At 41.0% G+C, this 27,202-nt stretch overlaps 1 protein-coding gene across 4 annotated transcripts; it reads left to right on the forward strand.

The window, feature by feature from the left end:
• fam91a1 (family with sequence similarity 91 member A1) lies at nucleotides 1-27,064 on the forward strand. Of its 4 annotated transcripts, none has more exons than XM_030412373.1 (24): nucleotides 1-470; nucleotides 2,602-2,686; nucleotides 3,233-3,384; nucleotides 6,455-6,512; nucleotides 8,517-8,584; nucleotides 8,722-8,835; nucleotides 9,313-9,403; nucleotides 10,650-10,712; nucleotides 10,997-11,103; nucleotides 11,273-11,311; nucleotides 13,269-13,381; nucleotides 13,821-13,930; nucleotides 14,394-14,503; nucleotides 14,598-14,684; nucleotides 14,772-14,901; nucleotides 16,951-17,099; nucleotides 18,024-18,158; nucleotides 19,025-19,138; nucleotides 20,093-20,165; nucleotides 21,737-21,883; nucleotides 22,306-22,425; nucleotides 22,611-22,734; nucleotides 22,866-22,935; nucleotides 24,663-27,064. In XM_030412373.1, exons 1-24 carry the CDS (start codon nucleotides 399-401, stop codon nucleotides 24,846-24,848), a joined length of 2,517 nt encoding a protein of 838 aa, XP_030268233.1. In that variant the 5' UTR covers nucleotides 1-398; the 3' UTR covers nucleotides 24,849-27,064. The 4 variants fall into 4 exon arrangements, with proteins under 4 accessions (XP_030268233.1, XP_030268235.1, XP_030268232.1 ...); XM_030412375.1 differs by having other exon boundaries at nucleotides 22,321-22,425; nucleotides 24,663-24,848; XM_030412372.1 differs by having other exon boundaries at nucleotides 3-470; nucleotides 14,391-14,503.
• The last annotated feature ends 138 nt before the right edge of the window (nucleotides 27,065-27,202 follow it).

The raw sequence follows: 27,202 nt of genomic DNA on the forward strand, positions 1-27,202 counted from the left end.
GATCTCAACAACCCCTGACATCTTCCACAGCAAGCCGTGTGTCTTTGAGCGAGGCGAAATTCGAAATCCCATGACACTGATCAGTTTTGATAATCCCATCACTTGTGTTCCGTCTCCTTGCTCTCGAGCTCCATTCACAGCGACCGGTCACGCCTCGACAGGAAGTGACGAACGTGGCCACGAGCGTGACGAACGGCTTGTTCGAAAATACAACAAGGAAGTGGACGTTTATTGTGTATGGAAAATAACCACCGCATAAAAACATCTCTTCACATCGGGGGGGACGCTTCGCTCGCTTGTTGGGTGTCGGGGGAGGGTGAAGTCACCGTGGACTTGCCCGAGAGCCCGTTTCCGATCGTCTCGAGGGATTCTGCTCGTAGCCTGCTAGCTAGCTAGCGATGAACACGGACGTGGAATTTCACATCAGGCAGAATTATCCTTGGAACAAGCTCCCAGCTAATGTCAAACAGGTACGGTGTGTTCACGTTCCCACGGGGCAGGGTGAGAGGGGGGCACCGCTGTGTCCTGGGGGAGGGGGTGAACCTGTCAATGTCACCGCAGTGCTCTCTGTCATACAGGCAGCTGTCAGGGTCGCACCGCTCGCTAACCTCCTCTGTGCTGCAGGCAGGGGTTTCACCGGAGCCACAGTTGACCATCATTACATTACAGCCATTGAAGCTAAGCTGCCTCTGCCGAACCTCACTGGCGTCACATGACTGATTGTTTGATAGATGGTGCCACGTGATGTTAGCGCGTGGATGTCACCTGCAAATTCGTACATTCAGTCCTTTGTGCACGGTGTGTGATATAAATGCAGTGTCGAAACATATTAGGGATGTTTCGCTGTTCAGTAATCTGCAGAGATCCATCCTCCTGCATGAACGTTGAGCCATTACGCCAACATGTCGTGGTGAAGTGGAGACGGGTGGATGTTACAGTTCACACAGGAGATTTGTGCTGCTGTTTGAGCATCCGTGTGCATCCTGACCGAAACTGGATTACCATGCAGAAACAATGAGAAACTGTCCTAGTGTCCCAGACCTCCAGGTGTCCCTAGAACTCCAGTGTTTGTGCAAGTTTCCAAATTCTTCTCGGTGTCTTTATCCCTGAAACTGAAAATCTGTTTTCCTCACTGTTTGTATGTGTTTCTCATAGGACTGTGACTGAGCGAATGTGCAGTAACGGCAAACAGTGGAGATTACAATGACAGTGATAAAACCAGGAGAACCCAAATTTATATATCAATTTGCAGCCATTATCAGCTGATACTGTCCTAATGCAGATTTTATGAAAACCTTTCCTTAGAAATAGAAATTACAATGCAGAAAAAAAACATGCTATGAAAAAGATGCTATTCTGCTTATTTCCAGGCTCATAATTTTGTTATGGATTACTACTAGAATAGCTTTACATGCATTAGTTCCCAGAAAAACACATCTGTTTTCTCACACTGTCCAATGCTGCAGCACTGTATTCCCCTCCTGTCTCTTTCAGCCCCCCCTCCTTAATACCAGGTGTACTCTGATTGGTCAGCTCATACATGCCTGACCCAGCAATGCCATCATCAACAGATGAGCTGATCTTAATAACTTAGTATTTGCCAAACTAGCTGCCTGGCATTAATAATGCAAATATGAGTGGTAACGCAACGTAATGTCACAAAACCACAGAATTAAAGGCGGGACAACTGACAAGGCTTTTCAGCAGCAGTGTTTTCTGTGGGAGAGGGGAGCTTCTGTTGGTGAGACCTTTCAGCTCTCAAGATCTTCTACATGCACAAGAACCCATAAACACTGAGGGAAAGGAAACAACAAATGAAAAAGCAAGAAGCAACTGTAAAAGATCCTGCTTCTGTTACATACCTTTGGCACAAGTGTTTGATAACCACATTTGAGGGATCATTGTAAAGAATGTGTCTTATCTGATGGTATATGAATATCAGACTTTTTTATATCTATATTGACCCGAGAAATTATGTTTCAGTCATTCTTTAAAAGAAGGTGAATTTAAAGTGGATCAGCACCATCAAACTTGGTACCTGATCCACTTAATAAGGTCAGTGTTGGGATTTTTGATTGGTGCATTCTTTAAAAATCTGTTTGGCACTAGCACAATATCAGTAGCCTTAAGATGCTGCTTTATTGCCTGACCTTGAGTCGCTGTCTTGGGTTCTTGCGTCCAAATGTTGTTTTCAAACCTTCATTGTTTTAGCTTTATATCTGTAGGTTGCATATTCTCAAACTGACTTACCACACATTAAATCTGGGCTTGGGAAATATTCCAGAAAATGCACTAATTCATTCATTCATTTATTCATTTATTCATTCATTCATTCAAATCATTATTTAAGTCTCAAGAAATCATTAAGGTTTTCCACATTTGCATTGATGTTGAGATACACAAAAAAAGCAGGATTAAACTAACTTAAATTAAATTAACACTCAGTGAGCACAACTGCACACTGAGTTAAATTGTTTTGATGTCATTGCCTTGAATTGTCTTTAAACTGTACACATTGCATAGAAAATTGAACTAATTTTGCCTCCTTGCAGGTTAATCTAACATGGTCCTCACCTGTGTGCTGTGTTTTCTCCTCTGCAGAGTTTGGGGAACTCTCAGCGCGAATATGAGAAATATGTGCTGCTGTACAGCATCCGCCACCAGCTGCGATTCCGCAATAACCTAGGTGAGGAAGTTTGTTCTTCAAGCCAGCGCTTAACAAACACCTTTTACTAGAAGGCACATCAAGATGAGGTGCGATGTTGTTGAAGACAAAAGGGTGAACAGATCCTCTTGCATTTTATGGCTCTTGTATAGGGCAGGGTATCAGGTGCATTTCGCCAAAAAGAATGCATTATGATACAGTAGCCCTTCAGTAAATCCTACTAGCAACATGGTGGGATAAATGTCATTATTCAAACATTAGGTGTGTCATAAACAAGTAGATACATCTATGTCATTCAAAATGGATTACTAATATTGACACTGTCCTTAAACATCTTTGTCTTCAGTAACCATCACACTGATAATAATACAACTGAAGTAACAGTCTCTAAATAGCTGTGTAATAGTAATCACTTAATGTAATTGATTGTGACCTTCTGGAGCTTGTTCAGGATCAATGCTCCTTTATTTAACCTGGATTGATCTGGTATAGATTATGTTACTGTATGAACACTCGCATTGACCCCTGGCCATGACCTGAGTGCTGTGTGTGTGTTTTTATGAGCAGTGCGCCACGTGAGGAAGGATGAGCGCAAGTACTATGAGGAGCTCCTGAAGTACAGCCGGGATCACCTGATGCTGTACCCCTACCACCTGTCTGACATCATGGTCAAAGGGCTGCGAGTCACTCCATTCTCGTATTACATAGGAATCATGGAGGTAAGCAACTTCTGACGCATTGCACAACAGAGTAGGGAGGACTGGGGTGTGATGTGTGGGGTGGGCGGGTGTTAAGCTTCTCATACACCGGAGCATCTGAGTCAGGAGTGCAGTGCTGCTTCCATCTGAAACCCTAGACAATAACAGCCACAATTGCATCTGTGCTTTCAAAACAATGAGCCGGGTAAACTCAAAGGCACAGAGCTGGAGTTCTTATTGTGCAGCGGCAAAGATTCTCTAATTGGTTTGAAAACATGCAGTAATTTAAATTGAACAATGTCTTCAATTTTAGCATCCCTGGAAACTGCTGCAGAAAAGGCAGTTTCCAACAAAACACGGAATCCCAGAACCCATTATCATAAGGATCTGAGCCTTTTACAGCTCCCTGCTGTTAGCGTAATGTGTTCTTTGTTACCTGGATTATTGAAATACACCATATCATATGGTATGCCAGAATAGTTCTAGATCATATTCACTTTCCTTTATGTTACACTCTTTTCTTTAGAAAACACTGTAAGAGCTAAAGGACAGATAAATGAGATAAAACAAGCTTCTACAAACACACAATCAACTGTAAATGTCTATTAGAATATAATATTATATGAATGTATCTAAAGTTTTAAACATAAACATGATAAAAATTTTTACAGGCGCATGAGCTTAAGCATAGAGACATGGAAAGGCTAGAAAGCTAACATTAAAGAGAAATTCTAAAATAATTTCTCACTGTCAAAGCCACAAAATCACGTGCATCACTGCATGTAAAACCAGTGAAACAACACAATACCTTGTGCCTATTCAAGCCGTGTGCTTAATTATAAATTAAAGGAGCATTGCATTTCAGTGCAACATCATTTAACCCTCTTTTGTGCTTTACAACGCAAATTTACGAACTACCTAATGTTCAATCGACTTGACTAGAAGAGCGTCAAAATAAAGGGCCAAAATATTAAAGCTGCGTTTAGTGGACGTTGTGTCTGTTTTGAAGTTAGCAATCCTCTCCTCTCTGTATCACCAAAATTGCACAATGACAAAATTGCCTTCTTCTTTTCATCAAGCATTTTTCATCACTGGGCCTGCTTGGTACGTTAAGCCATCCCTGGGAGCACTGGCATGGGTAGCTTTCTCTGTTCCACCATCGCTGCTGTTGGTACCAGAACAGGAGGATCATGCTCTCTGCATGTTGCCAAGCAGACAGGGCTGCCTCATTATCTTTATCTTACAGGAAGTGGTTACTGTATCAACAGACCTTCATAAGTATGTATAAAGGAGGAAACTGTGTACTTCATTAGCTAGCACGAGTGAGTCATGCACTTAAGTTTACACGACAAACACCACCTCACCATAGAGAACATTTACTTCTAAGATATATCCGGACATTGTGCAGTTTTTGGAGAGCATGCGCTGTCGTGTTTTTCCTCTGTTGATAGACTTGGCTTCAGTCAGGCACTAGGTGTCAGTCAGTGTCTGCTGGAGTATCATGTTCAGCTAAGGGAGACAAAGAGGACAGGAAAAATCACCCAGAGAAAATCTTCTGTGTTAGCTCTGCAGTCAGTTTGGGATCACTCTCGCTGATGAAGCTCAGTGTGTAGTCTGAGGCTGGCACAACCGAGCTCGCAGAGAACCAGTCTGTCAGAGATCAGCCGGGTTCTCCTTCAACTCTGACATTCTCAATGAGATTACTGAGACCATGTGTTCACACGGCTGGGAGTGTTGTTTTGCCATACTACATAGAGTTATTCTGATTTTTAGTGATGCATAGAACTTGCCGCATAACAGGAAATTTATATTAGTGTGCTGCAGCTGTTGTTGTTGTTGTTGTTGTTGTTGTTTTCTTCTTCTTTGAGTTTACTGGTGGACTGTAAACCAACTTTAAAGGTACATACCTCCACCTACTGTATCAACCTGTGTATAGCTACAGTATAGAGCTATATAGCAACCATTTCCCATGCAAATAACATCATCATGTCATTTCGAGTGCATGACTCATTCATATAGCCTATATTTACAAAAGGAGACAACATTTTATCGACAGTAAACATGTCAAATGTCTTTCTTTCTTCTCTGGGTATAATGTCAGATTGCAAACCAACTTTAAAGGTGCATACCACAACCTATTGTCTCACAGTTATTTAATACTGCACCTGTCAATGAAAGCTTTGACCGTGTATTATCGGCTCTATTGGCTTTGTAGCAACAGTTTCCCTCTACCTTTACATGCACATGACATGTAACTTCAATACAGATAGATAGATAGATAGATAGATAAATGGATAGATAAATGGATAGATATAATGGTGTAGCAGCAAATTTCTTTCAACAAAAGTTCTGCGAGGAGGATAACGTCTATGAGATTCAACACAACAAATCTTTTTAGAACTGTGGAATATTAAATCACCCATCTTTGCTCACCACATCTCTTCCTTTCTTACTCCCAGGTGTGTATAAACTAGAGGGTATGAACTTCTTTTTAAAATACAGAAATGTAAAACTATTGTTTATCTTATCAGCATCGGTTGAAAAAAATCCATATTTGCATCCCGTCTGATTTTGTAAAAATAATGATGCACCTGTAATCTGTTCTGTTGTCCAGATTGCAGATGATTTCAATTTCTCTACATAATATCTGTGGATGTATTTCCATTACTTTACAGCCATGTGTCTATGCAAACGTTAGCTGCCGCATTTACTTGTTCCACATTTAGCGTACTTCCCATTTCATCAGAACCGACATGACTAATGTGAGCAGTGTTCTTTTTTTATGACTTATCTCATAAACAGAAATAACTACAGACCGTTAAAAAGGCTTCCCCTCTATCAAGGCCGGCCAAACCAAACTTGACCGAGCTTTAATTGTGGCTACTAATTCGCCGAAGGCTATGTCATATTCTGATAATCCCTCTTAAGCACTTAATGAAAATAGGGAGTAGAAATTAGCACGGCTGCCCAGATCTGCTAATCCTGTTATTAATCAGAGGCAGGAGGACACAAGAAGAGGGAGTGGAAAAAACGAGTTTAATTCCTCTTTCCCCTGTCTTCTTTCTCTCTGTCTTCTTTTTTGCACCTCCAGGATATTATGAACAGTGAGAAGAGTTACGACTCCTTGCCAAATTTCACTGCTGCTGACTGTGAGTTTTTGCCCTTTTTTCCTCATTTTCATCCGCAATGTTGAAATGACTTTACTCCCACCCCTGCTTTCTCTGTGTCTCTGTTTCTTTTTTTTTAAGGGCTGTCAGTGTATGAGGTGATGGAGCAGTCACAGTGAAAAGTAGCAAAATATTTAGGGATGCTTAGGGATTTGAATGGGGGTCATGAGGTCATTTGAGGGGCACTTAAGACTTTAAAAAGATGATCTTTTAGAGATACCTGACATTCTTTATTTAATCATGGTGCAGCACTGTCATTAAACTAATGCTGATACAATAGATGATTTGATTGATAGAAAATGAATTGGCAGCTGATTTGGTAAATTGTTTAGTGTTTTAGTGTCATTTGCGAGAATGATCTGCTTTTCTGTGTTTTAACTCATTTTAAAATGAATGTATTTGAGTTTTGGACTGTCGGGAGAACAACAACAAGCTATTGGAAGATGCCACATTCAGCTTTTTTCAATTAATTAGAAAATAATTGGTATATACATTTTCTCAATTTGTGCTTTGTTGTTTTTATTTCTTCATCTTTGCAAAACTGCCTTTCGCAGAGTCCAATTTACAATTTTGGCTTCACTAACAAAGTAAATCCAAATGTGTCTAAATGTTTTTTTCGGGAGGTAAGGTAATGTTTTTGTGTGTTGATGAAGATTTAAAATTGGCACCTGGATGCCAGCCTGTTGGCAGATGCAGCATGTGCCTGCTGTTTGTACAGTTTTCCTGACAGACGAATCTTTTTTTCTTCCAAATGTTTTTGATTCGATTCTGTGTTGTAGTTTTTAAATACTGGAGGGATGGGAGAAAAACCCACTACTACTTCTCTTGAAGCTGCTGAGCATCTCTAATAAACATAGAACATTTCTTTGTTTGTAACCAGAGCACCGGCCAAGTGGATTTTGGATGAGCTGATTTAAATCCCATTACATGGTAAATCAGAATCCCTTCTCAAAACAAAACCAATTTGTTACTGGATCACGCAGGTGCTGTGTTCCTCAGAATTGATCACAAAACCAGATCAAGACTGCGTCGAAGCTGAAAGTCAAGTTTAAAGGCAGTGGAGGCATCCTTTGACTTTTGGCTGTTGAGTGAAACAGGCCTTGGCTCTGGCCTTCTGAGTGACAGAGTCCTGGCAGTACAGGACCTCCATGCTGTTTAGACAGAAGGCTGCCGGCAGGCTGCCGTGCACGTAGGGGCCACTCTCCTCTAATCTCCCTGGAGGAGCTTTGGAAGTGTAAGTGTGTCATGCAGAAGTGGGTGGATGGAGTGGCTGTGAGAGCGAGAGCTTTACGTGGGCGGATGTTTGCGTGTTGTGTCTGAGACTCTGTGAAACAGCATGATTCGCGTGTAGGATTGTGCTGCGTTAGGATGCCGAAAATGCGAAATCCCTTAGTGGTCTCTGTTTGTGTTGGCAGCTATCCCAGCACAGTTGGCCCTGCCCCTTCCAGGCCGTTGCATCATAGCCTAGAGGAGGTGACAAGGTGGTATGTGGAGCCAAAATGTGCACAGCTTTGCACTAGGAAGGCCATAAAAGTTTCTATATGGCACACTGTTTTCTGACCCTGACCATGCACATGCCTATTGTTATTATTCCCAGAGAACCGTCTTTGTATGTTGTCAGATGGATTACTGGTGCTTTTGTGCGTGTAGGGAGGGTGTGTGCGTATTTGTGTGAACGTTTTCCTTCAGCAGAATTTGGATGAGTCACTGTCACCGCTGGTGAAGCTCCTTCTTTCTGCAAAGTAAATCTCTAATATGAGAATGGAAACATCCAGAAAAAACATATTCTCAAACTGTGCTTCTTGCTGTAATGTTCTTTCTTCTGTTTTCATAAGCCTCAGAGGCTAAAATTGAAAAAGGCCAGAGACACTTTTGCAGCAGTCTGATTTATTCGCCTCATTGTAAATTTGCAGCAATTACAAGTTCATGGCCGCTTGCTGAAGCATGATTGACTTTTATTTACTCGCTATCTTTCTCCTCCCACAGGTCTGCGGCTGCTCGGCATTGGGAGAAACCAGTACATCGACCTGATGAACCAGTGCAGGTCTTCCAAAGTAAGAAGTGTTTCTAATAGAGAGCAACAGGGATGATGTGTTTTTGTAGGCAGGAAGATAGCATTGCCCTGGTTATCTTGTCAAAAAGCCTACTCAATCTCAAAGTCACCCGCTTCCCTGTTTGTCTCTCTTGTCAGAAATTCTTCCGCAGGAAGTCGGCGCGGGACCTGCTGCCAGCCAAACCAGTGGAAATCTCAGTGGAGCCGTGGTGGGTTGCGCAGACAGGCTACATCACTGAGGATGACATCAGGGTGAGATAAGAGCTTTGTGTCTTTTCTTTCCCATGTTTCTGTCAAATCTGATAGTAGATGTGTGTTTCAATATTTGACTTTAGTGATAGCAGGCAGGGATCAATGTTGGGCTGGATGATATTGTGCTGATGTCATCCATCCCAATCAACGATCTACAAAATTAGTGAGAGAATGATGTGGGTCGGTAGGATTGTTACTTGGAGCTTGCATTGAAATTCATGCACATTACCCGCCAAGCTACAGTCGTTCATCCCATGAGCCCCTGCACTGCTTGTGGAGATCTCACCTGCCTAAAAATAAATACCTGCCAAAGTTTCCAACACTTCTTTTCTTCTTCACATGAAAACACTAGAAACACTGGAAAACTGTACTCCAGATAGTTATAATATGCAAATGCTTCATTCTTTTAGAGATTGCAGCATGGATACGAACCCACATGTACAGGTGTGCTCTAATGTTTGGTGTGCGTTATTACAGATCTGTTCCACAGCGGAGAAAAAAGCCATTGATAAGATGATCGATTCTGGTCCTCAGCTGGCTGGATCAATGGAATACAATGTGGTTTTAAGTGAGTATCTGTCATGTTTGAAACACCATTGCTAACTAACGTACCCTTAAATTCCAATCCCCGTCTCCATCCCATCCTTTGGCACAATATTGCATATTTAAACTAGAACTTTGCCAATTTTCAACCAGCTTTGTTGTATCAACAAAAGACTGTTTGCATTTCGAATGCTTGTCCACACACACAAAGAAGCTAGTTGGATCAAGAGAATGAGAGCTGTCTCTCTCTCTCACGCTCTCTCCCTCTTCCCCCAAACTTCGATCAAACTGTCTCAACTAAGCAGTGCTGATAGACTACAAACCTTCACTCTGTCACAGAATTCTGTTACGCTGCCTGTTTCTCCACCTTAAATATTTTACTGTAGTGTTTGTGATACGATATTGTTTGTTACCAGCTGGCTGCTTTAATGTTTCCTTTTTTTAAAAACAGACGTGTGTGATCATTGCAAAATGTTGTCCTGAAAACACCAAGGAAGTGGTAGTCCCTGCAACTCACGATACATCGCCCGTGATAATGATAACATCATGATACAGTAATCATCTAATGATACATCACGATATCTGTCACTAATGATGTATTTATTCTAGTTTCACAGATGCTAACTGTGATGAAACAATGTACAGAAAAAAGTCTTTGCTTGGTGCCTCTTTATCACACACACTGATCATATGTGAAGAGGAAGTATCATGATATACTGCCGTATCAGTAACAAGATGCCGTATCAGTAACAAGATATAAATGCAGGCGACTGACGTTGAAGACAGAAAGATGCTGATGGATTCATCAGTGTGACTTTTTATATCTGTCTGCTGGTACAACATGAATTCACCTCACTTAAAAAAACCAAATGAACTTGAAAGAACACGAAAGCTGATACATCAGCCTGCTGCTGGTGTGGATTTCTCAGACGAAGCACAGGGACTGAATTTGTGTCCGTGCACTTTATGTGTTAATTAGGGTGGAGTTTGACAGAGATGAACCTCTTCCTCAGGAGAACTGGTGACTGAGAACAAATACAATTAAATTAAACACAGGTGACGCAGAGCAGTTTGAGTAAAAGCAGCTGTTTTAATGAGATTTGATTGGCTGGATTTTATTTCGCCATTCTTGTACTACATGTACAATGTTCCACATTAACTAGTTATTTTGAACCGTAGGATTGTTTTTGTGAACATGATGTTAATGGGTATAACTTCAATTATGTCAGTTATTCTCACTAAGTAGTATTGTGTTTGTTTTTGTACTCCAGGCTTGTACAACCGGGGCTTCATCTACTTGGATGTTCCCATATCTGATGACAGCTGCATCTCAGGTAGATCTGTGTGTGTGTGTGTGTGTGTGTGTGTGTGTGTGTGTGTGTGTGTGTGTGTGTGTGTGTGTGTGTGTGTGATTACTTTGACTAAACAATGTATGTACCCAAATTAGAACATTGGGAGCTTGAATGAGCATCGTGGGTAATGGACTGATCTGAAATGATGCCTCTTAGTGTCATTATACTGTCTGTACATCCAGTATTTATTTCAAGTTTAAACAATGTAAAAAAAAATGCTTTCTTTGTGAAATGTTTTCATAGTTGTTCCTCACTGTGTCTCTCAGTGCCCCCGCTGGAAGGCTTTGTCATGAACCGTGTCCAGGGCGATTACTTTGAAACGCTTCTCTACAAAATCTTTGTGTCCATTGATGAGCAGACGAACGTAGCGGAGGTAGGCTTTAGAAATGTGTTTTATTGTCCCCACCCGCTGCGCTTATGGAATGTAATATGACTTTGTGTCTGTGTATGTGTTTATTGATCAGCTTTTCAACTGAGACCTAATTTTTTTCTCTCTCTCTCTCTCTCTCTCTCCTATTCCTTCCTCCCCTTGTGCGTCTCAGCTGGCGAATGTGTTGGAGATCGACTTGGACTTAGTGAAGGTGGGTACCCACTTGTTGCTGAATGTGTGACTCCAAATATAATGTACAGACTAAAGTACTTTTTTCACAAGAAGAGGGGAGAAATGGCAGGTCTGGGGAATGTAGCCCCACTTTTAAAATTGGCACTGACAGAATGCAGAGGTAATTTTCTCTGCTTCCACTTTGGATTTGAAGAGATTTTGAGACGTACTTTTTCTCTCTCTGTATGCTTGGAAACATACAGTGTGACAGTAGAAAGAAATAACAGCCTTTTTTTGTTTTGTTTTTTTTGTAATTTATGTTTTGGAGCCAGATAATTGAGATTTAAGTTTGGCATCAAATCTGAGCGATTAAAATCATGCTATATGCTATTTTATTCAAAATGCCTACAACAACAACTTTGTATTCCAGCAGGTCGTTGTATGAATCTATATTACATCAATTTATTACCGTAGTATAATGACATTGCTGTTTTTTTTTGTTGTTGTTGTAGGCATTTTGAATAAAATAGTTTGAAATCGGAGAGAGAATCGGGGACATTATGTATCCTTGCAAGATGATATTTCTGCACAATTTGTGTGTTTCATTCTGGATACATACTTGCACAGATGTACACCTGAGAGGCAGACATACACACAGATGTGCACACACGTTTTTTTCAGATTAGAGCCAACATGCATAACCCATAACTCTGCCAGAGGGCTGAGCAGCCACTGTCCAGTTGAATTGGTGCTCGAGTTTGACCAGGTTTTCCCTCAGTTTCATATTCACTCTCCATCAGACATGGAGCAAAACTCCCTCTTGGTGTTATGGCCTCCAGTGCGAGGAGCTGAGCCCCCCCACCCCCTACTCTCGGTCTTGTCTCATTGCTGCTGCTGAAAAGTAGCACTTAAGAGAAGAAGGCAGCGGTTGCAACTATGCTCCCAGGAGAGAACCTTGTAACTTCAGAGATGATTGAGATGTCTGAGAGGTCTCCTTTGTGCCCAACTTTTCCCGTCGTGACTCGAGTTTTACTTTCTCCTCATGGCCTGAGTCACTTGAAAAAATGTTCTCGCCTAGCCTCTTTTGATATGATAAGAGGGTGACTAAGAGTAGACCTCAGCATGCACCAGCGGGGCATTAAGGTGTTGAAAGCAATCAGGCCTGCCATTCTTGACTGAGGTGTGCTGTTGAGTCTTAATAAAAGATTTAATGGCAAAGCAAGTTGACCACTATGAATTAAGGAAATAATGAAAAAGTCGTCTGACAGTTTGGTAGAAAGTACACAGTGTTACCTTTTTTATTCCTTTTTATAAGGTAAATTTAACCAGACATGTAGTAATTACTTTTTATTGTAGATCCTGTGGGGCATTAAAAGGGCATCGCTCAAGAGTATTCAGGTGGTTTTTAGACCCTCACAAGGCAATATTGGTTTCAGTAGAATCTGATCATGTGACAAAGGGAAGTGGTCACATTTTTTGGACTACGCTGTCATCCCTCATTGCATAGATAAACCTGAAACCTTTTTCACCAGACACTGATTCTTTTGTGGCTTCAATATACTTTGAACACTTAAACATATTTTTATAAATATGTTATGATAATGTATTTTTATTCCTGTGCATACATGACTGAATGTAATGTAGTTTGAGTTGAATTCTGTTAAATTTGAATCACAGTCTGTGATTAAAGATCAGGTAGGGTTTTGGCCTCTCACCATTTGAGTCGGTATTACACGATGTCACACCAGCATTCATTCAGGAAGAAATCCTTAAATTACCAACTTTTCCGGCGACAGTCTTAAGTCATTTTACTGTGAGTGAATGCTGCAATCCAATTTTTGTCTCACTTTCTCATTCCCTCATCAGTGCTCTTTCCTCTTCCTAAAGTCGAACTCGCCTCCATACTAAAAGTCCTTGAGGCTGAGGATATCTACCTGCCTCAGACTAATGTAGTCAAAGATGGTTCAAACGTTGTGTTTATACTGTTCGTTTGTCAGAATGCAGTCTCCATGTACTGTCGCCTCGGCTTCGCTGTCAAGAAAGGCACGGTGTTCAACTCAGAACAGCTTCACCCCACCTGGAAGAACGCTCCATCTGTCAACAGACTCAAGTAAGTGCTGGCCGTGCAGAAGGCTCCAATGTCAACAGTTTCAGCCAGCATGCTGTCATTGCAGTGGCGCCATGTGTTGAACCCTGCGTGTCCTTTTAACTTGCATTGTTTTATGTTTTTTGATGCATTTTCCCACCAAAAAGTAGCTTAAAATCTTAAAATTGATGAAGCAGTAAGGGAAACTTTATTTTTTTTCAGTTGCTTTTGAATGATTCAGTCTTACACGTATTGGTATATTAGGATATTTACTCTCATGTAGGAAAACAGTTACAGTAGAATCCAGCATTAAAGGTCACAGATTACGTGCAGCTTCCTCAGGAGCCCAGAAGGCTGCTAACCTTTTTTTTTACATATGCAGTAGTACTGTACCAAGACCTTTTTCACACACTTGAATGTAGTTTCCCCTCATCCTTATATCACTGTGGCTCCTCTGTGTTAGGAGCACCATGGACCCTCAGAAGATGCTGCTGTCCTGGGAGCAGGGAAGTCCTGTCATGGAGGGAGGCTCCTCAGCCACCGACACCGACACCACCAGTCTGGAAGACCAGGGTATGTCTGGCCTCATAGACACAAACACACACACACACACCCACGTACAGTATACACAACTCTGCAGTGTAAGCAGATAGATACACATCCTAATGTATGCATGCAAAGCACTTTCTGAACATTACTTGAGAAGTTTTGAAGCAGCCTGGCTAATTAATCCCTCAGAAAGCTCAGAAGTGTTTGCCTGAAAGGGTCTCATTTTCAGTCTAATTTTAACTTCTTTATGCATGTTGAGGCAGCAACGTTGAGTTGCTCGGATTAACAAATTGGATGTTATCAAAGTGGCTGCACATCAACCACATTTACATGTTAATAATCAATTAAATGTAAACTATTTTAGTAAGAGACATGGTCTGGCTTGGTCCTTGTAAACCCATTTCATTTGCAGAAGCTTTTATCTTCAATTTAAGAATTATGCAGTTTGTATTCCAAGCGTTGATGTTCTTTAACGTCTTCGTAGCAGACACAGCCAGCGTAAGCAGCCTGAGCATCCCAGCAGCACCAACAAAGAGGATCGCGTTCCTCTTTGACTCCACCCTCACAGCCTTCCTCATGATGGGCAACCTGTCTCCGGTGAGTGACTGCATGTGAACGCAGAGATTCTCAAAACTTAATGGAAACACCTACTGTACATCCTGATTCCTCTGTGTCTTTGTCCCACTATCAGAACCTGAAGAGTCATGCAGTGACCATGTTTGAGGTGGGAAAGCTGTCAGATGAGACTCTGGACAGTTTCCTGGCTGAGTTGGAGAAGGTATGAAAACAATGAAAATAAAGACTTGCTAGTGGTCATTTGTACATGCTCACGAACACTTTTTTTTTCGTGTGTCTGTGTCTCCAGGTGGAGAGCACAGCAGAGGGCGAGGCCCAGCGTTACTTTGACCACGCTTTGACCCTGAAAAATACCATCCTCTTCCTGCGCTATAACAAAGAACTCACTCAGGATCAGGGACCTGATATCCCAAATATAGGTAATTATACAGTTACATCCTCTTTGTCATTACCTTCATGGATATGCAAGATCAAGATGTACATGTCTGTGCATGTGGTAAATAAGCAGCTTGCAGGCCAGGTGGGTTTTTGTGTTTTTCACCTGGCGCGCTGACTTTGATTCAACCTCCTTTCCAACGTTAATGGCTGAAAGTCATATTTTTGTCTGTTGTCTCTCCACAGTTCTATTTGCTTCTGCATTTCGTATCGTATTTGTTATTTCAAAATCAGTTTAAAAGCTGCACATATCATTAAGACAGAAATTTGAGTGTGTTTTATTGGATGAATGATTTAAAGCACAAATGGCTGATAATTTTCATTGGAAAACAGATTTTTTGGTAATAAGAACCACATGAAATTCAAGTAAAAAAAAAAAAATACAAATATCTGCAGTGAATATTTGAGTAACTGAGGCTACGTTTCAGCAGACCAGTGGCTCTTAAACACTTTCTTTTCATCTTCGCTCTATATTTCAAAAGATATTATGAGATATTTTTTCAACATTCAAATCTGACTCTTTAACCTTTTTTTGTGGTCTCAAAACCAAAATCAATAATTAATTAATGTTAAAAGTTTTCAATAAGGCTGTAGACTTCCAGTTGATCTTCTTTTGTGCTGCTATATTGGTAGGTCTCTGCGTCAGTGGCCCCGCTTGAATTTGGTCACGCATTTCTTGACTCAAAGGGGTTCTGTGAGAGGAAATTTGTCTTGTTCTACTTGCGTCTCCAGGGGGAGCAGCAGAGATCGAGTCCTCCAGTGAGCACAAAACAAATCTCTGAGATTCCATGTAGCTACCGTTGTGCCACCAGATGCCGTTTGTTTGGCTTGGCTGCGTGCCTGACTTCTGATTGTCTTATCTCTCCGTCCTCCTCAGCTGCTGCTTCAGGCGACCGCTGAGGAGTGAGTGCACTGAGAGCCTGCTGGCAAAAGCTAAACGAAGCCCACAGCGATACAAGACTCTTGTGATGATCCTGATGATTGTTCATTTAGGAAGCGAGGAACATTTTCGTTGCCAACAAATCTCTTAACAGGCTTTGCTGCGACTCTTCAGTGCAGCAACACATGTTGATGGAAAGTTGAATTCTCATTGATAACATAAATGCTGTTGTAGAGGAAAGTACCAGAATAAATTATCGAGTTAAATCGATATTGCCTCTCAAAAATCGACAACCAAACAGAAACAACCATCCTAATGCTCACTATAACCTGTTCATCTGAGTGTCAGTCAGTTTTTTTTACATCTGCGATACTCAACTCTGGCACTAATTTATCTGTTAATCATCACATGCAGGAACTCGTAGACACCTCTCGCCTCTTTTATATTTAGAAGGCAAGAGAGGTGATTATTAATTTGACGAGAATGTCAGGTTGACACTTGTGTCCTTTGAGAGGACCTTCTGTACAAGAGACCGTGGAAAGAGAACTCCTCTTAGCACCATGGCTACAAAGAAAGACTTCTCTCACTGTGTGTTCTGGATGTGATACACTACTCTTCGACCAAACTGATTAATTCACACTTGGCAGATTAACTTCCAGGAGCTTTATCTGCCCTTTTTTATCCACACACAGACCTCATGACCTCAACACTGTTGTTTCTTCCCATTCTCTTGATCATTTTTGGTAATTGAAGGTTGTGTGCTAAATAACTTGCATATTGCAACTTTTAAATTATTACTTTGGTGAAAGTGAAACTCATCCACACAAATTGTACTTGAGTAAAAGTATCTGATATTGAATGAATGTTGGTATCAAAAGCAATTTTCTGGCAATAAATGTGAATTAACATGTATGCATATGCTGTGTACTACAGAATGTAGAGGAGTGGAAGTATAAAGCAGCAGAAAACAGAAATATTGAAGTGCAGTAAATGTACTTACATTCCATCGCTGTCCTTCGCTGCGATTATGTTGTAATTTAGTCACATCATAGAGGGTTCAAGTATACAAACTACATACATACATCACACCACCCTTGGTTCCTGGCCTGTTTTCTATAGAAGCTGTGACCGTCTCTGTTTTTTGCTGAACCAGGTTTCCCCTTGGATATGTTGCGCTGCGAGAGCCTGCTGGGTTTGGACCAGGCCACCTGCAGCCGCGTCCTCAACAAGAACTACAAGCTGCTGGTCTCAATGGCGCCGCTCAGCAATGAGATCAGACCCATCAGCAGCTGCACGCCTCAGGTATGACAACTGGAGTGAGGGAGGGCAGAGGAGGAGAGTGTGTGGCATGTTGTGATGTTGTACTTGTTAGATCTGTGTTTTAGTGATTTAATCGACAGTTTGTGTTTTTGCCTTTTTGGTCTTGCTTTGTGTTCACATTTGTGTGCCCGGAGTGATTTGTGACTGTGTGCATGCTTTGTGGGCGCTCAGCCTGCAGTTGCCCCCCAACGACATGACTGCACAACGAGAGAGAGAGACAGGGAGGAGGCGAGGCTCATGAGTAATTCCCCTGCCTGGCCACAGTCCAGCTTTCTAGCTGAGCTCAGAGAGACCGAGGGAAATAAGTTAAACTCTTGTTGTGCCACTCATGCTGCTGTTTATTCTCACACTGCTGGGACTCACCGGAGTGGAATTTTTCTTTTCTTTTGTTTGCTGCTTGCATCTCTAATAGCAGCTTCGATTTCTGCTTCTACGACAACAAAGGCACAACTAGAATGCAACTCAGTAGAGCGCAAACCTCTGCCAAGGTCCAACATTCCCCTTTAATTCAATCTGCATCAGCTTGTACTCACTCATAGAACTCCTAAATACACCTTGTGTTTTTTCCATCAAGATCCATGCATTATTCCATGAGATATTAAGGAAAAGTCCAAAAATCTTGCAATATTAAAGAAATTAAGAAAAAAATCCAGGATCTTGGGGTTTATTCAGAGCTCAGACCCATTCTCCATCCAAGTTTCATGGAAATCTCATGCGTAGTTTTTGTGTGATCCTGCTCACAAACCAACAAACAAATGGAATCACCTTTGTCCGTCTTCATTTTGAGTGTGTGTGTTTATGTAAAAAACGAAATGAGGGAAAAATGTCCAAGGATGTGTACATGTGTATGCATCAGCTTCACTCCTTCACACTTATGTATGTGTGCATGTTTGACTCTCCCTGCAGCACATTGGCCCGGCCATCCCCGAGGTGAGCTCCATCTGGTTCAAGCTGTACCTGTACCATGTGACCGGCCAAGGCCCGCCGTCTCTGCTGCTCTCCAAAGGCTCCAGGCTCCGCAAACTACCGGACATATTCCAGGTTAGCCCAAACTAATAATTAATCAAGTGGAGGTGCATTTTTGCGTAAGTGAATACATGGTGATACAGATTGTACTGTACAAGCAACAGAAATGTCTTTGAAGCCGGATAAGGAAAGTCCAAAGTGTGATAAGAAAAACGGTACTTAGGACACTTTTTGATTCCCTTTCGACACCTTCCCTTTTACAGCTTTGACCTTGCTGTTTCATTTGGTGGAACATGTAATCAGAGCGCTGGAGGGAGGTTAAATTCAAGGCCGTTTCCTCCGTCCCCCTTCATCAACTCTCATTTCTCTACAAAGCACCTGGTGCATCACAGTCGCAGTCATATCACACCGTGCACCTGCATTTTCCTCCTGAAAGGCTTCCCAGTAATCTTGGAATTTTTTTAGCTATCCTGGGAATGTGAGACAGGGGACGAAAGATAGTTTCATGCAGTAAATTCTCAGGGGAGGACAGGTAATATCATGCAAATGGGTCACTTTTATAGCAGGGTAGAGCTTTCTTACTTGTTGTCTACTTCTCGTTTGTATACCTTTTAAAGGGAGAAACCATGTGGAAGTCATGGAAGGTTGAATACACCAGCAGGGTGGAGCAGCATGTCGGTGATGTCTCCCCTCCTCTCCTTCAACTTTGTTTTCATTCGCTTTTGCTGGCTTTCTTTTCCGCTACCTTACGTCAAAAGTGTTTATGACATGCTCTATATAATATGAGAAGCCTCCTTCTTATTATTCATCATTACTCCATTTTCAGTGAGTACCGAGCTGTCCCATGATGCTATAGAGCATTACATCGCAGACCTGATGGTTTCAGTGATGAGCAGCTGTAAAAGAGTCCTCAGCTGACCTGTCTGTTTGTCTCTGTTCAGGTCTACGACAGGTTGCTGATCACTTCCTGGGGTCACGACCCTGGAGTCGTGCCTACATCCAACGTGCTGACCATGCTCAACGATGCTCTCACACACTCTGCTGTACTAATCCAGGTAAACACACACACACACTAGGGGTGTGCCAAAATATCGATACTACGATATATCGCGATATTTCGTCTTGAGGTATGTTATCGATACACTGGTGCCAAATATCGATATTTAAAAATGTAAAATTGTTTTTGTGTTTTTTTTTTTGGCCCACCACCACCACCCCTCTACGGAGGACAGCTTTATCTTTATTCAAACATAGGTATACAACCAAATAAAATTTAAAAAATGGTTTAAGTAGAGCTGAAACCCACACATAGATATTTAATGATAGTTGTAGTCAGTGTGTGTGTTAAGAAGAGACACTGTGCAATATACTCTTTGTTTACTTGGCTGTCATTCATGTGAAATTGATTGACAATGTTGTGTAATTCCTGTGAAATGGATTCAGTGCAGTCAATAAATTCTGAATTTCTTCAGTGACACAGATACCGTGACGTATCGTGGATGAAATTTCTTGCAATATGTTGATTATCGCAGAATTGCTGTATCGTGATATTATCGTTATCGAGGGCAAAATATTGTGATGTATTGTATCGCGAGGTACCTGGTGATACACAGCCCTACAATTAATTCAATGGTTGTATTGTCGTATTCACTCACAAGATGTCACCAAAATCACACTGTCCCTTTTAAAATCTTTCAGAAAATGATGTAAGTGTATCGAATCGTATCGAATCGTATCGTTGGCTGAATATCGTGATATATATCATATCGTGAGCTGAATATCGTGTATCGTATCGTATCGTGAGATTAGTGTATCGCTACAGCCCTAACACACACACACACACACACACACGCTTTAGGACGTAGTTTTAAATGCTTGGATTTGAACTGTATGTATCTGCTCCTCTTCTCCAGTTTTCAATGATAACATATTTCTTTCTAAGTCTCCTTGTGTGGATAAACTATACTGTGTGTGTGTGTGTGTGTGTGTGTGTGTGTGTCAACCCTCAGGGTCACGGTATGCACGGGCATGGAGAAACAGTTCACATCCCGTTCCCCTTTGATGAGGAAGATCTGAAAGCAGGTGAGTTAATAAACGTGGATAAAGCTATAAAATCATTTTCATTAACAATCTGTGAGTTACACTAATACATGCAAAAAGTTGGGTAAAGGAGAATAATTCAGTCTTAAAGATACATCTAATTTAATTGTTTACTCTTACAGAGCAGGATTAATCACTTACTGATGATCTTATAATCGTAAACCACTAATATCAATATTTGCACATTGCACACATCACTGCCATGATGTGTGCTAACGTTTAACATAAACTCAGTCAAGCGCCGCTGTTTCTTTTCCTGGTGGCTCACTTTTTTTCTGGTGGCTTTGAGGGTTTTAACTTGTCAAACATCATGAAAGGGTTCTGAATCCTCTGAAATCCTTTTCTTCATGAATTTGTTTCTCAAGCTTAACACTAACACCCAAGTCTCATCCTCTTGATACATTAAATACATCACATCCTCTGGAGAAACATACTCTGTATGCCTAACAATTTATATGGGGGTACATATAAACCATTAACTAGTTGCTTAATAGCAGGCATATTGGGAGCATATCAGTTTAGTATTTAAAAAGTACTTACTAATGCCTTATTCAAACTAGTAGAACATTACTATCAAATTACCAGGGAGTTGAGCAAAACCTCACTTTTGAATGGGGAACATATTGTGAGTTTAAAAGACTTCATTTAACGGCTGTTAACACCGGGTGATACGAAGACAATTGGACAGCTCTAAATACAAGTGTGAACAACCACCATCATGATTTGATCATTTAAACAACTTGTTGAGTTGGTCAGGGAAGCTTTTGACCAAAGTATTTTGGAGTGGAAACGCTGATTGTCCTCATGCATTCCCGACAAGGTTGTCATAAATGCAGGACGTGATGGTTGTTATGGAGACAGGACGCCCACTGACGTCCTCTATGAAACAAGAACGAGAAGCCACAACGACAGGCAGAATGGATTACACGCTGCCTGATTTGAAGTTATTTCCTTCTTTCAGTGCTTTCCGTTGTTTGTTTGTTTTTTTGCAAATAGCGCAGGAAGTGAGATTCTGATGAGATCCTTGCAGCTTTGTGTGTTGTTGCATAATAATAGAACATATTTACTTAGTTTTATTTAGGAACGGGAGAATATTAATTCTTGTTATTCATGTATGTTTATTGTTCATGTATGTTTGTTTTGCTTTATCTTGTTTACTTTTATGCTCGTTTTTTATTATGTTTTTACTTATGTTTTATGTTTACTGTACTCTGTACAGCACTTTGCAAATTTTATTTGAAAAAAGTGCTATATAAATAAAAACTTACTTACTTACTTACTTACTTACTTACTTACTTACTTACCAGCTGGTAGGGACCCCACTGAGCAAAGCATATTAAGATCATAATTCATGTACAGTTTTCTTGCTGTCTGTAATTAGGATGATATTAATGACGCCGCAGAATAAGGCATTAATAAGTCCTTTATATCATACTAATAATGACCCAAAATGCCATTAATCTGCATGCTTGAAAGCAACTCGGAGTATCTATGATCGGAAGCATCACTCACATCGTTTGTGTCGCCTCTTTCCTACACCGCTATTTCTCCAGAGTTCTCCTACTCCAACATGTGTACGCACAAGTCGCTGCAGAAGCTGAAGGAGCACGTGGACCTGGAGCATCAGTGTGGCTACATCACCATGCTCAACGCCAACAACAGGCACCGTCGCAGGCCCAGCGACAGCACCGAGTGCAGAGGTAGGAGCGCTTAATGCAAGTGAAATGTGTATGCGAGCGTTTGAGAGAAGAGATGTGTAGTTGAATTAGTAACAATGTCCTCGCCTCTGGTGGCTATTGGCATTGATGGTGGAAATTGGATAAAGATTGCTCACAGTCCAGTTTAATTATGCTGTTTGTCTGCATAATTGTGTCCCTCATTGTGATAGCCCTTTGCTAATGGATGTGGATCGATCAATGTTAGCCTTTACTTTTTAGATTGAATCTTGCCGACTTCAGTGAGGACATTTTGTTTTACACGAGTTTCATGCACAAAACAGTGAACAGTTTCTTTTGATTAATATTTACTTAAAAAGTTTAATGAAAGGTCCTTAACTGAATGGTCTCCAAGATGTAATTGAGCTGTGATCAGATTACTAGAAACAATCTTGATGCTATTTTAGACACTTTTTTTCAAGGGGACACCCATCTGGGTGGAGGCCTGGACACGAACGGCAGCACGGAGTCTTTTGAGCTTGTGACAGAAGAAAACAACGGGGACGGCAGTAAAGTAAAGACAGACAGTAAGTCTACTTTTGATCTCCTAGTTACTTTACTTTGAAGAGTTGTTTGAGGGTCTAAAGAGACGGTAAAGATGGGAAAGACGTAGGAAATTGTGACAAAGGTATCATGCTGGGTTCAAACCCAGTTAATGGTATATATACATATGCCTCACGCTGCACTGAATGTTCCGATCCGTTTCTTTCAGCCCTTAACGCTGAAGACGAGTGGGTCCCTCTTGAGCTGTGCTTTGGCATGCCCCTCTTCAGCTCCGAGCTTAACCGCAAAGTGTGTCGAAAAATCGCCTCGCACAAACTGTGCTGCAACGAAAGGTAAAAAAAAAGATACAAAACAGCCAGCATCCTCAAAAAATTCACTTTTTGTATAAAAACACTGGGAAATGTGTAAAGTTGTGTGTTGAAGCCGTGCTCCAGCATTGTGTTTTTTTTTTTTTTTTTTACAGCCTTCAAGAGCTACTTCACTCAAGCCGAAAGCTATCGCTGAAGGTGTTAAGCTTCGTTCAGTCATTCCAGGTAAAAACACTCCGCCGTCTCTTCAGGCGGCCACTCGAGAATATTCGCAGAAAAGAAATGACAACGACCAGTGAAAATATCAGCAGTTTGATTTTCTAAATCATGTCGGTTAGAATCATCAACACAAGACTGGTGAAAAAGATCTAAATGTATTTCATAAAATTTTTGGTTTAGATACAACAAGGTCAAGGTCAACAAGGACAATAATATACATTTGTTTTCTGTAGATAATGAGATATTCGAGCTGTGATCTTGTTGAAAGGTAGCTTCACATGAGAAAACAGCTCAATTAAATCTTTTATTTAGAATAAGTATGAGCAACTCTTAAGTGTAGTTTTTCATCTCACGATTGTGATATAACTTTAAACAATCATCAGCGACCAAGACCGCTCCTGCCAGGTATTTCAGTAAACCTTTTGTTCTTAATCGATCGATAATAGAGTAAATGATTCTTACACCAGTCAGCTATTTTTTATTTAGCAGGTATCCTAATAAGTTCGTCAACCTCATAAACATAACGTTACCATGACATGATCCACAATAGACCTCTAACTGGATGTACATTGTTTGACGAAAATGTTTTATTTCACTTTACTGGAACAAGAAAGATGCCGTGTATCACGCTTGTAGTGTCCTGAAAGTTAGACGAGAAACCAAGAAAGAACTGCAAGCTTGAAAAAGCATGCAAAACAATGAAATCCTTGAAATTGAGAGCAGTAACAAAGAATAATGAAAAATAAGCTCATTTGTGAGTGTGAAGAGGAGGAATTATCAAGATTTGAGAAAAGGCAATTTAATGGAAAATGGAAGGGGATGGTGAATATGTAGTTTTAGTTTAAAGTTTGAACATCCTGTCTCTTTTGTGTCGTCTGCTCATGTCACAGACTTCACTGCATGCTATATTTATACACAAACTCTCAACCTCATCATTTCAAAGATGCAACGACTAGTTGTTTATTTGATTTATCAAACGAAAGGAAATGAATTGCAAACTATTTTGATGATAAATCAAAAAGATCAATTATTTCTGTCATTTTTTGCTAGTTCCAGCTCTTCACATGTGGGGATTTGCTGCTTCTCTATGTCATTTATGATAGCAAATGAAATTTGAAGACTTCAGTTTGAGCTGTGGGAAATTGTCATAAGCAATTCACAATTTCACAGTATTTGACATTGTATAGATTAAAAAATCACATCATTAATTGTGAAAATGATACGCAGATTAATTGATAATTAAAATAACTGTTAGTCGCAGCCGTACGTGCATCCATCTTGGGACCATTTTTTTGAGATGTGGCAACTAAATTTTATGACTAGACTGTGCTACTTTGTGTGATTTATCTTTTTAAAATCATCATCCAATATCATGTGAAACGGCAACATTTCTGCTTGTCACATGTTGCCAAGGCTGCCACAGCAATTAGAAAAACTGAAAAGTCATCAAAGCATTCATCTGTGATGCAGTTAAAATGTTTCGTTTCATGAAAAAAGTGGTGCTCTTAAAATTTGCAGCAGGGAGAACCAGTGCTGCTATCGGAAAAAAGTTATTCTGGAGCCCAGTCTATGTGATTTGGATGTTTTCCAAAGCAGAAATGAATCAGACAGGAACCGTTCTACCTCGCCTTTCCTGAAACTATTTTATCCCGGAGAGATGTATCCTTCCCCCACGTATCTCATCTGCTCTGCCTGATGTTCTGATCTGTGACATTTGCCCCTTGTGTTTGCAGGACACCGCTCAGCCCTCTGACATGGACAGCGGTGTGTCGAACCCTCTCAGTCAACCCCCCGCAGAGTCCGGTGTCCCCCTGCCCGCTCTCAACCTCCTCTTCAAGGACGGGCAGCTGAAGGAGTGGAGTGGGCGGGCCCCTCCTCCCTTAGACATCTCAGCTCTGCAGAAGGACCAACCCACATAAACTTCTCGATTTGGTCTTGAGGGAAATCTTAATCGAGGACCAACCCTGCATCTTCATCACAAGGAAGCACTCATTCAGAAGCCTCGCCCTCGTGTCCGTCAGTGTCCACTCATGGGAAAATTAGCCCCGCCAGCACTTCGTCATTTACCTACTGTATGAGGAATCATCCTTCTGACACTAGTTCAAACCCCCTTCCTGCTCTTCCCCTTTGTGATTCCTCGTATCTGTAGTAAGGCAGTGTTATCTGTTGGGTTGGTGCTATTATCACACTATATAACAGTGATGCAGGTTAAACAGCATTATAACCTGGAACACCATTTAACTGGAAACACGAGCGCTGTCCTCCACTGACCAGCCCCTTCCCCTTCAATCACTGGATGTTTTGTGATCCTCGGGAGCGGAGTGTTAAGTGCTCGATATTGAATAGATGTTGTAAAAAAAAAAAAGACCCACAAAGTAAACCCAAGTGTTTAACAGACTTCTTCAGGAATCATTTCGACAATATGCATATTCTAGGACCAAGTGTGGAGTCCAGATACAGACCCCGCTGCCTCCCCGTGTTGTCTCATGTTAAGTGATCAGATGCATGATACTGTCGCACAAGTCATACCATAAAAAAGAAAACGTTTCTCTTTACTTGTAATCAATATTGGGGGCATTTATTATTTGCACTGTGCAGGATTTCTCCAAACCTGTGGATGAAGTAAAAGTCATTCTTTTTTTTTTTTTTTTTTTTTTTTTCCAAGCATTGGATTCGTCGTAGTGCGCACATGATGTTAGAGCTCACGTTTGCAACAAGAGAGTGTTTCCTCTTGGAAACTTGTTAGAAGTTGACTGGGCATCAGAGATACTGCTGTTTTTTTTTTAGTCCTTTGTTATAATTTTCTTCTCAGTACAAGAGAAACACCAAAGACCATTTTCTTTTCCTGTATAATGAGTTTTTTAATCTTGAATCTGTTTTACTCTCCTACCTTTTTTTTCTTTTGCTGCCTTATTACCGCCAGCCAGCCAATCATAAACCACCAGGTCTTTGATCAAATCCCTGGATTTGATTTGCTTATGTTTAGTTATTTTTTTGCCTTTCTTAGATTTCTTAGATTTATATGTGCATTTTGAATTTGAATGAGTGTAAATAACCAATAAAAGCAACATGATTGGGGTCACGAACTACAAACCCTGACCCCGTGTTCAAGAATTCACCAAGATTATCCAAGTGCACCTAATTGCATAGAATGGGAACAGTCAGGTCTGTGTGTTTGACCCGGGCCTGTTGCCACTGCTGCCTGCCAGCATCTCTCCCTGGAACGCCTCCAGTTTGTGTGCAGTGCGCTCTTGGCCGGCCCGCCACACTCTCCATGGCATTCTGTTTACATCGTGTTTTGAGAAAAAAAAAAAAGCCGGTTTGTAGTCTAGAGAGGAGAACTTTCGCTGTGAAAGCTGTCACACGACCATGGGATGGAAACGCTAATGCTTTGCCCAGCTTCTCCGAGATTTGATGGCCCCAAAAAAGTGTGTGAAGTCCGTCACGAATTGTCAGTGTGGCTCCAAGAATGCTTTTGCATTGCATTTAGAGTGATGACCCATTTTGTTGAGGTTTTTATTCTTTTGAATGAAGCTGCAGTTTTTTTTGACCCACTTGTGGTTGTCGTTTCTCATAACGTGACACTGAAATAGACAAAAAAATAAAACAAGACTTACCATGAGGTCCCGTTGAAGCATGACGACTGTGTAGAAAACTATTGTGTGTATGTTGTGTATGCGTGTGTATTGTACACCTCACTTTTGGTGTGTTTTCGTACACGCCTACCTTTCACAATAAGAGCCCCTCTCCCCTCCTTCCCCCAATCCTGCCTGTCTGTTATCTAGTTGCAGTACATCCCAGATCTCCCCCATCCTCTCCCAGGTATACATCCACCACAGTGTTTAAAAAAAAAAAATGCTAGTTTTATATGTCAGCCTATATTTTAGGAAATCTTTGTTGTAGCTTGTTTAATGGGACTGTGAATATCATTGACTTGAGTTAATAATGATGTAATTAAATGGGTTAAAAAAAACAAAACAAAGTGACATTCCTTCAACATGCCCCTCCTCCATCCTTGCTCCATCTCCCCTCTCTGCTCCAGATACATATTATTATTATTATTATTATTATTACAAATAAATATGTAAAAAGTATATGAAAGTATAAATAAATATGTAATAACTTTTTCCTCCCTGAAAATGTCTCCTAGTGTTGTTTTTCCCAAAACATGGTTTTGTATCACTGATCCCAGCCCCAACTGCCTCTGAAATGTGGCCAATCACATTACATGATATTAAGCCGTGCTCGGTGGATGTTTTCCTAGCCAGGTGGA

Source organism: Sparus aurata, chromosome 3 (assembly GCF_900880675.1).
Source record: "Sparus aurata chromosome 3, fSpaAur1.1, whole genome shotgun sequence".
NCBI lineage: Eukaryota > Metazoa > Chordata > Actinopteri > Spariformes > Sparidae > Sparus > Sparus aurata.